Consider the following 14,131-nt stretch of genomic DNA (forward strand, 5'->3'; position numbering starts at 1 on the left):
TATGTTCGTATGTTTGTGTTTTAATTAAAGATTTTTGTACTTTCATATATTTTATCTATACTTTTTATATTATTAAACTTTTATTTATTTTATTACCCTAACAATTAAACTAGGAAACCCTTTTTTCACATTGTTTATACATAATTTCTCTTTCCTTTCTCATTATTTACATCTCCGAATACGATTGACCTCCGTTCCACAATAAGGGATTCAAATCCCAGTACTACTCTCTGGGCCATTTACCTTTATCCTTCGTCGCGTTCGCCAAATTTATTTGTGTTCGTGAACCGTTCACGAACACGCTCATTTCTTTAATGAACGAACACGAACATAATATATTGTTCGGTAAGTGTTCATGAACCGTTCGTGAACACATTTATTTACTTAACGAACGAACACGAACAAGCCCTTGTTCGTGTTCGTTCGGTTCGTTTACAGCCCTAAGCAAGAGGGTTGTAAACCTAATATACCATAGCTCAAGTGTAGATATTGAAGGCTGTAAATTGATGGTTATTGTTGGATTTATATGTATGGGTTCGATAAGTCAACGCTGCTGACCGAGCTATGACCCGTAAGAGTTACACCTTGGGCAATGAACATTAAATCCACTTAACTTGGTTAACTGGTGACAACGAACAATTAACGGAACGAAATATATAATTATCTAAAATAATTATATATCCACGAGAAACGGGATTTATTATTTATACGGGTTATAAATAATATAACGTTTAATTATTTATTTAATTAAACTTTGTTTTTCGGGTTTCGTATCACATTTGGGCTTGTACTAGTTGGGCTTTGTAGGGCCGAAAGATAATTAGTGATAGTTATTAGGGTTTATGAGATAAAACCTAATTAACTAATATATATATATATATCTAATCTAACTTATAATAAAAGACTCCAAATAATGCCACATGGCATTCTCTACTTCAACCTCATAAATTTTATTTATATTTGTTTAATAATTTTTTTTTAATATTATTACACTATAAAGAAGCAAAAAATTTAGGCATAAGTGGTTGTAACTTATGCTTTGGGACTTTTCCAAGAAAAAAAAACTTGATTTTTTATTTTTAACCCAAAGATTTTTACCTTTGGTAATTTTAACCCAACATAATTTGTTTTTTTTAACTTTAACCCAAAAGTTTCCATTATTTGCAATTTAACTTCACAAATTTTGTCACTTATACTTTTCATCTTCACAAATTTTCGTTTTACGTATAGATCTAAATTTTTCGAGTTAATGCGACCAACGTACGAGTGTGGTTCAACTTTTTTATGTTTTGTTCCAAATTTTGTAAATTAACACGGCGCAACGTGCATGTGCGGTTCAAAGTTTTTACCTCTATTTTTTCATGTTTGGCAGGTTTGTCACAACACACAGATCCTAGATCGAGTCAGTGTTGGTGGTCGATGACGATCGTGTGACATTAGTACTATTTGACACCGTTTTACGCCCCGCCGCAACGCGGGGTGTACTTTGGGGGGTTTTCAAAGAAGAAATGGTTATGCATATGGTTGTTGTAACCTTGGCTTTGGGGGTTTTTCAAAAAAAAATGTTTTTTTTTTCACTTTTTACCCAAAAGTATTTCATAAATTACTTTTAACCCAAAACTATTTGTTTTTTACTTTTAACCCAAAACTTTTTATCTTTTGCAATCTATCCTCACAACTTTTTCTACTTTCAACTTGGTCCTTTATAGTTTTCATTTTCCGCAAATTTTTCTCTTTATGCTTGGTTCTAAATTTTGTGACTTAACACATCGCATCGTGCATCTTTGGTTTAACGTTTTTACGTTTCGTTCTAAATTTTGCGAGTTAATACAATGCAGCGTGCGTGTGTAGGTGAACGTTTTTACATCGTCTATTTTTTTCCCGTTTAACAGGTTTAACATAACGTACGGGTCCTAGATCGACTTAGTTATAACTAAAGAATCCCCGCCGCATTGCGGCGGGTCGCAATTCTAGTTAATATTAATTAATAACCAATATATAGATAACACTAATTTTTATCCTTATCTTTATCTAAAATTAATAAATAACTTTAATTTTGCAATTTAGACCCTTTGTTTTTTTTACTTTTAACCCAAAGTTTTTCATCTTTTGCAATTTAATCCCAACTCTTTTTTATTTTCAATTTCGGTTCACCATACTTTTCATCTTTCCCAAGTTTTTCGTTTCATTCTAAATTTTGTGAGTTAACACACCGCAACGTGCGTGTGGGGTTCAACATTTTTTCGTATATTTTTTCCCGTTTGACTGGTCCATCGCGTCAAATCTATTTTTCTGTGTTTGACAAGTTCGTCCAACATGCGGGTCCTGGATGGACTTAGTTATTTTTTTTTATGTTTTACGTTTCGGTTTAATTTCTCAGCAACGAGCGTGCGTGATTCATAGATTTTACGTCTGCTTTTCGCTCGGCGTTATTTTTTTCCCGTTTTTATTTATTTTGTTTTACGAGCTTTTCCGGTATTGGTGGTCGCTGACAATGGTGTAGTGCTACTACTTAACAAAGTTTTTTTGTCAACCGCTGCAACGCAGGGGTTTAATACTAGTATTATATATCCTAATTGTCTTCTACCTCACAAACAACAACAACAACAGTAGCCGTCAAAAAGCAAAAGGGTTTTCACCCTTTGCGATTTAACTCCAACAGAAAAAAGGGATTTTGCTTTTGTGCTTCTGTCAACAAGTGCCGCCACCATCATCTTCGGTGTCGCCACGAGACGCCTCGCTCTTCGTTTGTGTTCATGTACTAGCACTCGTTCATTGTACCTCAGTGTCTCACACGGTTATTATTAACCAAAAGGGTATAATTTTTCTCATCGGTAGATTAATTAATATTGCTAATCGTATTTTCATGTTTGTAACCATGATCCTGTTCGGTTCACTTTTGGTGTCGATTTTTATATTTATTCCGCTGCGTATTTATTAATTATATATTTAGTTAATAAAATTATGTCAAACCTGTTTTTGATAAAAGTGAAATTGACACCACTGAATCCCAACAGTGGTATCAGAGCCACGCTTACAACATGCAAATCGGAACCGGTCCTTTTACCCGGTTATAGATCTCAAACTTTAACTTGTTTAAAATTTCAGATCTAAATATTTCTTGGGCAAAAAGTTATTTGGTCAAAAGTTTTATTTGACCAAAAGATTGCTCACTTCAATATGATTGTGTTGAATATGTAAATCTGGCCGACCTTGTATTTGTATTTTTGTTATTGTTTTGTTTTATGGTTTTGGCCCACTTTGTGGCTCAAAGTTGTAATAGATTAGGGTTTCAATTCTTGTTATATTTTTATATTATAATATAAAGTTGAAGACCCGAAGACAAAACTGAAGACATTACAGGAATCAAGGAGGTGCTAAAGACAACTAGATGCACTAGGTCCATCCTTGTGGTTGTTTGTTACCCCGTGACCCAGTTTGGTCTTGCTATTTGGCTCTAGCAAGATCAAACAAAATGGCTTAAAGATTTACATATTTATTTTTGCTATTATGGTTGCTTTTATCATATAAGGTGTTATATAACATACCAACCTAATACCAAACTTTTAAAAGGTGTTTTAAAATGTTCACAATCAATTATAACAAGTTCTAAATTGATTTTTACAACTTGTAAATATTTGTTATAAAAACAAATAGTTTATTATAAAATAAATAATAACCATTAGAGTTTTTGAAATGTAACAAGTTTTAACTTTCTAAAACTCATAACTTAATAGTTTTTAAAACTATTAACTTTTAAATGGTTATACAAGCCGCGACAAACTTAGTTTTAATAGGTTATTTTAAATTAAGTGTCCTGAGAGATGAAAGGGTTCATCAAGATGTCACGACTAAATATGTACTAAAATTGGCTCTTACGACCCTATTTGGTAAATATTAAATTAACCCATAATTAACTATGCCATCCTATCACAAGCTACACTTGGAACGTAAAAGTGAACCATCAGTGTTTGGAGCCACAACACCACACTTGATGTCTAGCATATCCTTCCAAGGTGCAAGGGTTTCGTTGACACATCCGGCCCTTCCACACGTACCTCTTTTAGGACGACTATTACTTTTTCTTTTCTCACCACATGCTCCAGCTGTCTCGAAAGTAGAAAGTCGGCATAGATGAGGCTAAAGGTATCAATGCATAGACAAGAGTTGTCTTAGCGGCCTCATACTCGAGAGTTGTGCAATTCTCACAATTGACACTCGTTGTCAGTCTGCCTAGTCACTTACTAAAGTGCATGCCACAGCTGCCTTTACTACTGACATAGTCAGATTCTCATTCCTTGTTCTAATTACTATAATGGGTCACTAATTAAATAAGGAAATATACATTGAAAATACTAATTAAAATCTCTTTGCTTATGTAACATATGTCTAATGAAAATAACTCCTTCGTTCTCAAGTCTATACTTGAAAAGGAAAAAACTGAATAACACCAACTTTCTCGAATGGCACCGCAATCTGAGAATAGATCTCAAGATGGCGAAAAAGCTATATATCTTAGATGGTCCAGTCCCTACCAAGCCTGAAAGTAACACTACTGCTGCTCACAAGGCACTGGAAAGGCATAACGAGGATGCCATTGAGGTAGCCTGCCTTATGCAAGCCACCATGTCTCCTGAACTTCAGAAGAACATGGAAGATAAAGATGCTTATGACATGATCCAGCAACTGAAAGGCATGTTTCAGAAACAAGCCCGACAGGAGCGATATGATACCATGAAGCAGCTTATAAGCTGTAAAATGCAAGAAGGACCGTGTGTCAGTACTCATGTGCTTAAGATGAAAGGGTACATTGATCAGATGAACAAACTTGGTTATCCCCTGCAAGATGAAATGGTAGCGGACTTCATCTTGAACTCTCTCTCCCTAGCTCATATGACCAGTTTATTATGAACTATCATATGAATGCTTGGGTGAAGACTGTGCCTGAGCTACATGGTATGCTCAAAACGGCCTAGATGAACATTCCACATAATACCAACCAAGTTCTGATGGTCAAGTCTGGTGGTGTTAAGAAGCCCAACAACAAGAAAAGGGCTCATAACAGCAAAGGCAAGAAAATGGTTGTTGTTGCTGCCAAATCTGCCACCAACAACAAGCAGGTTGCTAAACCACCCCCTCCCCAGGAGCGTCAGTGCTATGAATGCAACCAAATGGGGCACTGGAAAAGGAACTGCCCACAGTATCTAGCCAAGCTGAAGGCGAACAAGGCCAATAACATTGGCACTTCTTCAGGTATTCTCATTTATGTTATTGAACTTTTTACTGTCTCCAACAACACATGGGTATTTGATACCGGGTGTGGTTACCACATCACTAATGTTTTGCAGGAGCCTGAAAATTGGAGGAAGCTGAAACAAGGCGACATGGAACTCATCGTTGGTGATGGGAAAAGAGTGCCCGTTCTTGCAACTGACACATTTCATTTTTCATGTCCTTCTGGCCTTGTAGTTAATTTAAACAATTGTTTGTTTGCACCTGGTATAACCAGAAACATTATTTCGGTTTCCCTTTTGTTTTAACAAGGTTTCAAGTACGTTTTTAATGGTATTCTATTTCTGCCTACTTGAATGATATCTTTTATTTTGAGGCTAAACCTCGAAATGGTATTTATGAGATTGATGTTCAAACATGTAATAATAATATATATCATCTTTCTAAGCATAACAAAGCTAGTATTAATGAAACCTTTCTATGGCATTGTAGACTTGGCCACATAAGTAAGGCACACATAAAATGGCTCCAATCCGAGGGGATTCTTGAATCCACTGGACAGGACTCCTTTGATGATTGCGAATCTTGCTTAGCTGGCAAACTCACAAAGCATCCCTTCACTGGTGTTGGTGAACGGGTTAATGGTCTGCTAGGACTCATTCACACTGATGTATGTGGCCCTTTCAGAACCATGACAAGGAACCATGAAAGATACTTCGTTACTTTCATCAACGATTATAATCGATATGCTTATGTCTATCTTATGAAGCATAAGCATGAAACTTTTGAAAAGTTCAAAGAGTTTCAAAACGAAGTAGAAAACCAACTTAATAGAAAGATAAAAATACTTCCATCAGATCGAGGTGGCGAATACCTCAGCTTAGAGTTCCTCAATTATCTCAAAGAGTATGGAATAATTTTAGAACCCACTCCACCTGGCACACCCCAACTTAATGGCATGAGCGAGAGGAGAAATCGAAGCCTACTTAATATGGTTTGATCGATGATGTGTAGAACTAACTTGCCTCACTCCTTTTGGGGTCATGCTCTTATGACTGCCGCCCGCATTGTCAATCTGGCTCCGACTAAAAAGGTAAACAAAACCCCATATGAGATATGGCATGGGCGTAAACCCGATTTGGAATACCTAAAAGTATGAGGATGTGATGCATGCATCACAAGTGATGCTGATGATAAGCTCGATCCCCGAGGCGGAAAGGTTGTTTTCGTCGGATACTATAAAATAAGCGGATATTATTTCTACCATTCTGTTGTAAATGTTATTTCCATCAAAAGGAAGGGGCGTTTTCTCGAGGAAGAACTTCTTAATCGAGGAACTGGAAATAACGTGTTTGATCTTGAAGAAATTCGAGAACCAACTACAACCGCCGATGAAGTCGGAACGTCTGAACAATAAGAAATTGTTGCTGATGAATCAGACATGAACACAGGCGTTCGCAAAAGTAGCAGGACTCGTAAAGAACCTGACAGATACCTTTGGCATCTCGAAGGTGCTGAAGTCTTGGTAGTAGATGAGTCTAATGACGAACCTACTAACTACAAATCTGCTATCTCAGATCCTGAATCTACGAAATGGCTGGAAGCCATGAACGCTGAGATGCAATCTATACGTGATAATCAAGTCTGGGACTTGGTTGAGCTACCCCCGGATCTCGGGCAGTAGGGAGCAAATGGGTTTTCAAGAGAAAAACTGATATGCATGGAAAGGTACACACCTTTAAAGCACGGCTAGTTGCAAGGGTTTCACTCAAACTCAGGGTATTGACTATGATGAAACCTTCTCGCCTGTTGCTATGATCAAATTGATCAGGATATTGCTTGCCATAGCCGCGTACTATGACTACGAGATATGGAAAATGGATGTAAAAACCGCTTTTCTTAATGGGTATCTCTCTGAAGATGTCTATATGGTTCAGCCAGACGGTTTTGTTGATCCAAAATATCCTAATAGGGTGTGCAAGCTGAATAAGTCCATTTATGGACTCAAGCAGGCGTCTCGTAGCTGGAATCTTCGTTTTGACCAAAATATCAGAGAGTTTGGTTTTGTCAAAAATGAAGATGAGCCTTGTGTTTATAGAAAGGCTAGTGGGAGCACTATATCATTCCTCATCCTGTATGTGGATGATATACTGATCATTGAAAACAGCGTCCCTATGCTTAACGAAGTTAAACACTGTTTGGGAACTTGTTTCGCAATGAAAGATCTTGGAGAAGCAGCTTATATTCTAGGAATCAAGATCTATAGGGATAGATCTAAGCGACTTCTTGGGCTAAGTCAAAGTACATACATAGACAAAATGATGACACACTTTAAGATGGAAAACTCCAAGAAAGGAGGTGTTCCTATGACTAAAGGGACTGTGTTGAACAAATTGCAATCTCCTTCAACGGACATTTAAATTAAGCGAATGGAAGCAGTTCCATATGCTTCAGCGATTGGTTCTATCATGTATGCTATGTTATGTACTAGACCTGACGTCTCGCATGCTTTAAGCATGACTAGTCGTTATCAGCAAACTCCTGGCATTGCCTATTGGACTGCTGTTAAGAACATTCTGAAGTATCTGAGAAGAACTAAAGATATGTTCTTAGTATTTGGAGGAGTGGAAGAAGAGCTCACTGTAAGATGTTACACTGATGCCAGTTTTAAAGTTCCACTACATACGGGAAATTATGGAACGTGGAGACATCGTGATAAGTAAAGTGAACACAGATCAAAACCTAGCAGACCTGTTTACTAAGCCCATGACTCAGGACAAGCATGATCAGCACATGGGTGCTATTGGCTTAGATTAGCTAGCTGTATGTTTTGATTTAGTATTTGGATGTACGAACTTTTAACAGTTGTACTTTTGAATTCGTTGTTGATTTACTAGTTAAATGCAATTCTGAATCTTATAACTGTGTTCGATTTTAATACGTTTAATCCATGAATCTTGCATTCTAAACTATCCGTAGTCGGTCAGGCTCGTGGGAACGATTCTGAATTAAGACTATTCTGACTTTGGACTCAAGGAGTTGACTTCCAAATTCACAGACCTCATTGAGAATGACGTTGGATGTAACTCGCATCAAATCATCTTCATGGATCTGAGTCATAAAATGATTTGATATTGGTATACTCATTTAGTGTCCTTTGACCTGAGATACATATTAGAACTTCCGTTTACCAAGGATTATTCTTTGATTACTGTCAACCGCTGTCGCGTAACTGCCAGTCATAAAGGCTTTAATTGGGAATAATTCTGAAGTTCAGTGGGAGTTGTATGTAGTCGATATGGGATTCTGTACTCTTACATGATATGTAACAGTTAGACATTGTGGCGCCCTCGTTGATTCAAACTGGTGAAGTGTAAGGCCTTACCCAAACTTACTGTGTGTTTGTTCGGACCACTTTGACTCTTGATCGAGAACAATAATAATTAAACACCATATGAGAATGAACTTAATCCATGTCTCATTGATTCAATTTATGTCTTTTACAGAAAGGATGAATGACAACAATTACCATAAGTCTATTGTCTTGCAATAGTAAGTTGTTACTAATAGCAAGGTGTTTTGGTTAATGACTTTAAAGTGTCATACCTTGTTAGGGGCAGCCATGTGCAGCTAGAGCACCGCTGACTGTCTGCGTTGAGGATTTTATCGAACGTCGTCCAAGTGGGAGATTGTTGGATTTATATGTACGGGTTCGATAAGTCAACGCTGCTGACCGAGCTATGACCCGTAAGAGTTACACCTTGGGCAACGAACATTAAATCCACTTAACTTGGTTAACTGTTGACAACGAACAATTAACCTAACGAAATATATAATTATCTAAATAATTATATATCCACGAGAAAAGGGATTTATTATTTATACGGGTTATAAATAATATAATGTTTAATTACTTATTTAATTAAACTTTGTTTTTCGGGTTTTGTATCGCATTTGGGCTTGTACTAGTTGGGCTTTGTAGGGCCGAAAGATAATTAGTGATAGTTATTAGGGTTTATGAGATAAAACCTAATTAACTAATATATATATATATATATATATATATATATATATATTATATCCTAATTGTCTTCTACCTAACAAACAACAACAACAATAGCCGTCAAAAAGCAAAAGGGTTTTCACCCTTTGCGATTTAACTCCAAAAGAAAAAAAGGATTTTGCTTTTGTGGTTCTGTGAACAAATGTCGCCACCATCATCTCCGGTGTCGCCACGAGACGCCTCGCTCTTCGTTTGTGTTCGTGTACTAGCACTCGTTCGTTGTACCTCGGTGTCTCACACGGTTATTATTAACCAAAAGGGTATAATTTTTCTCATCGGTAGATTAATAATATTGCTAATCGTATTTGTATGTTTGTAACCATGATCCTGTTCGGTTCACTTTTGGTGTCGATTTTTATATTTATTCCGCTGCGTATTTATTAATTATATATTTAGTTAATAAAAATATGTCAAACTTGTTTTTGATAAAAGTGAAATTGACACCACTGAATCCCAACAGTTATAACATTATCGGCTATTGATTTTATTGAAAGAAGTAAAAGAAGTGTCAAATGACATACCGAATAAGTGAAGATGGACTCGATTAGTAATGTTATATTTGCAATAGCAAAGAAGGAAGAACTCATACCTTGTGGTATATATGAATTCGGGTTACTCGGGTATAACTAGATTGCTTCACTTAAATTAGAAACTGGATAACTAATTCTTTTTTGTTTGGGTAAAGGGTTACCCCGGTAAATTTTTATTGCAACAAAACATTAACACAAGTGACGAATAAAATCATCCCTCAGTTCTAACGTATGACATGCCATACGAAAGTACACCAAACCATCAAACTACAAACAAAAACTACCAAATTCAAAACATATGACACTACGCCATCAATGAGCAACAACTACCAGCCCTATTAGCCGCAATCATCATCCTGAATCAGCAATCCCCGAGGAAGCTCCCATCCTTGTAAAATCGAATCAACTTGTCCAGTTCTTTTAAATCTTAAAGTAAGGAGTTTCATCCGCACCGTAGAGAGAATAATGTCAACTAGTTTATCTGGCTCCCGTTTCTTAGCTGAAAACAGTCTTTCATTTCGCTCCTGCCAGACAAAATAAGCTGTAGCTCCCACCACTAGTTTAGCAATTACATGCTGCGCATTTTTTGACTTAGCGAATCCCACCAAGTAATCAAAAATAGCGTTCCATTCACCCCGAATATTCGTCATTTCTGCTTTTTCTTTGACTCCATTCCAGATTTTGGATGCATACAGGCATTCAAAGAACAAATGCTCATGCGAATCAGGACCTGATAAACATAAGGAGCAGCAAAGAAGATTAAAATTAGTGTTACCCTTTACCGCCCATTTGGACATCACATCATGCGTTTTCAGCTTTTTGTTAACTAGTATCCACATAAGGAACGAATGTCGCGGAATAGCCTGAGAGAACCAAACCACTCTCTCCCACGGCACTTTATCCTGAGCATTCCTAACATCATCCCAAACAGTCGACGTGTTATAATCCCCATCTTTCCCTGATCTCGATCGCCAGACTAACTTATCTTGAGTAGACAAACTCAAGACAACTGGTTGCAAATTCTGAAGAGATGGAAAGCGAGATACCCAATTATTCGGCCATCTCCACAACCCTTGATCACATACCTCCTCCGCAACCTTAGAACTTAAGGTGAACCCCGCATTAGCTATTAATCTCGGCGTAATGAACATGCTAAGCGGGCATACATCATCCCATTTGTCAAGCCACAAAGAAGTTTTAGTTCCGTCTCCAAGCTTAGTCCATACATGATTACGGATACAATTTCTAAGATTAAGAATATTCCTCCACGTCCATGTAACATTATTCATCAAAGGAACGTCCCAAAAACTCCTATTACAAATACGATACGTATGAATCCACTTAACCCATAAAGATTTTCTATGATTCAAGATACTCCACATATGGGCGGTCATCAGGGCCTTGTTCATATCAACCACTCTTTTAATACCCAACCCACCTTCACATTTCGGTAAACAGGCCTGTCTCCAATTAACTTTGGCTTTACCTTTAATATTATTACCTTGCGACCATAAGAACCTTCTCATTCTTTGCTCAAGATCATGAATAACCCGCTTAGGTAACATAAACACCGAAGCCCAAAAAATATGCATAGAAGAAGGAACCGGACAGATCAGTTGAACTCTACCCGCAAACGACAAACATTTAGATTTCCAATCAGATATTCTTGCCTCCATATTTTCCACAAGTCTACTACAATCTTCATAAACAAGCCTGGTCGATATAAGCGGGACTCCCAAATAACGAACCGGCAAAACACCTTCCTCGAAAGGCATAATACTCAAAATACGAGCTTTTTCACTATTTGGAACATTACCAAAGAAAATAGTGCTTTTAGACATGCTAGGAACAAGACCGGACATGTTCTTAAATAAGTTTAGAGCCTCCATAATAACAATAGCCGATTTCGGGTCACCCCGCGCAAACAAAAATAAATCATCTGCGAAACAAAGATTGATAATTCGCTGTTTCTCGCATTTTTTATGAAATCTGAAATCAGCAGAAAGTTGAACATGTTGTTGCAGAATCAACGTAAGAATCTCCATAACCAACGTAAAAAAATATGGAGACATAGGATCTCCCTGACGAAGTCCCCGTTTCCCTTTAAAATGACCATACAGATTACCATTAATCGCCAGCGAAAATGATGTTGAAGTAACACACACGCCATCAACCATTTAATCATATTACAATGAAAACCAAAGCCAACCAATATTTTTTCTAAGAAATTCCAGTCAAGAGTGTCGTAAGCCTTCTGGATATCAACTTTAAAGGCACACCTAGGAGGGCCATGACTACGATGATAATTATGCATTAGCTCCTGAGTAAGCAAGATATTATCTGCAATTTTTCGACCCGGAACAAACGCCGATTGATTAATGCTAACTATATCGCTTAACCCTCCTTTATTCGGTTAGCAATAATCTTACTAATGCATTTGTAAATAGTGTTACAGCAAGCAATCGGCCTATAATCCATCACCGAAGCAGGAGTGCTCACCTTTGGGATTAAAGACAGAACCGTATGGTTAATTTCATTAAGAAGTATTCCGTTAGCAAAGAACTCCTTAATCGCACCACAAACATCATTACCCACTACATCCCAAGATTTTTTTGAAAAACACCGATGTAAACCCATCCGGGCCCGGGGCTTTGTTCCCAGCGATCGCGAACATGGCACCTTTAATCTCCTCATCCGTAATATCACGGGCCATAAACATAGCCTTCTCATCCGAGAGCACTTTCCGAAACAAATCAGGAGCTGGTTGCATACTAACCTCTCCAACAGAACCGAAAAACATAGAAAAATGATCCACCAACGCTTTAGGAACCATTCCGCCCTTGTGTAAAATACCATTCACATCTCTTATCGCAAAAATCCTACTTTTGTGATTCTTCGCTTTAACAATATTATGGAAATACTTGGAGTTCGTATCCCCCAATGATAACCACTCAACTTTAGACTTTTGTTGTAAATATGAACTTTTATCATGCACATCATCCTTGTATTCTTGAAGAAGCTGACCATGCTGGACATTCAGCTCATTGTTCAACGGATCAGCATCTTTAGAAATCTGACAATCATCCAAAGCTTTTCTAGCACTAACAACCTTACCATGCAAATTTCCCAGCTTATAAAATAATTTTCTTAATGGAGTTTTCAGCATCCTTAGTTTGTTAACAACTTGAAACATCCGAAACCCATCTACCTCTTTACTCCAAACCTGTTTAACCTCGTCCAGAAACCCATCCTTTTCAGCCAGCAAATTAACAAATTTAAATGGTTTCGGCCTATCCCTTGCAACATTCGGAAGCAATAAAAAACAAGGAGTGTGATCCGAAATACGATAAGGATGAAAATAAGCCGCCGCTGCAGGAAAAGCATCAATAAGATGCACGTTACCAAGAATTCGATCAATTTTCTTGTATACGGCATCACCTTTATCTCGTCTATTAGTCCATGTAAAATGCAAGCCATAACAGTTCACATCAAAAACCTCTACCTTCTCTAAACATTCCTTAAATTCCCTTGAGGCTATATTAGTACTTGAGGACCCAGAAAGCGAATCTTCCAAGAACGTAGCAGCATTAAAGTCTCCCATTAACCCCCACGGTTTATCCCAAATGAAGGAATGATGCCCATAAAGATTTTGCCAAAGGATTCTTCTGTTCTTATAGTTATTATCAGCGTAAATGAAGGAACAAAAAAATGATTTTTTATCCACCTTAAACATGATTTGGGTATGGATTACCTGATCGGACTGATCCAAAATCATCACATCGACCACATTCGCATCCCATCCTATGATTATACGAGTACCTTTCATACAACAACTGGCATTAGAAGCCCAACTCCAATCATGAAAAACTTTTTTACAAACCTCATATACCTTCGAAGAATCAACATGAGTCTCCATTATGGCACAACTTGCAAACGATTGTCCTTTATTAACTGACGAACCTCCTTTTGTTTAAGGGCGCGGTTCAACCCCCTTATATTCCATGATGCAACACTACCCATGGGCACTATTTTCACCGGGTGTGCTTGCACCCTCAGATCCACCGTCATTCACCTTTCTCTCCATACATTTCGGGATATCAGCCAACAATTCATCGACATCTACATCATCCACCCAAACCTCTTCGTTGCTACCCGAGATGTTAGTACCCTTCTTTCGCTCGGCCGCCATACTAATTGGCTTCTTACCCTGTCTGCCCCCCTTATGCTTCTCTTGGTTTTCATCCTCCGTTTGTAACACATTAAATTGATTAGCAACTGGTATATGCAACGGTCCTGTGGACTTCTC

The 14,131-nt window shown here is 37.5% G+C and overlaps 1 protein-coding gene across 1 annotated transcript; it reads right to left on the reverse strand.

The window, feature by feature from the left end:
• Positions 1–12,412: 12,412 nt before the first annotated feature.
• On the reverse strand, positions 12,413–13,741 carry LOC110931789. Its single transcript, XM_022175166.1, has one exon. The coding sequence runs from the start codon at positions 13,739–13,741 to the stop codon at positions 12,413–12,415; it is 1,329 nt and encodes a 442-aa protein (XP_022030858.1).
• Between the last annotated feature and the right edge of the window lie 390 nt (positions 13,742–14,131).

The sequence above is a fragment of the Helianthus annuus genome, chromosome 3, assembly GCF_002127325.2.
Source record: "Helianthus annuus cultivar XRQ/B chromosome 3, HanXRQr2.0-SUNRISE, whole genome shotgun sequence".
Classification (NCBI taxonomy): domain Eukaryota; kingdom Viridiplantae; phylum Streptophyta; class Magnoliopsida; order Asterales; family Asteraceae; genus Helianthus; species Helianthus annuus.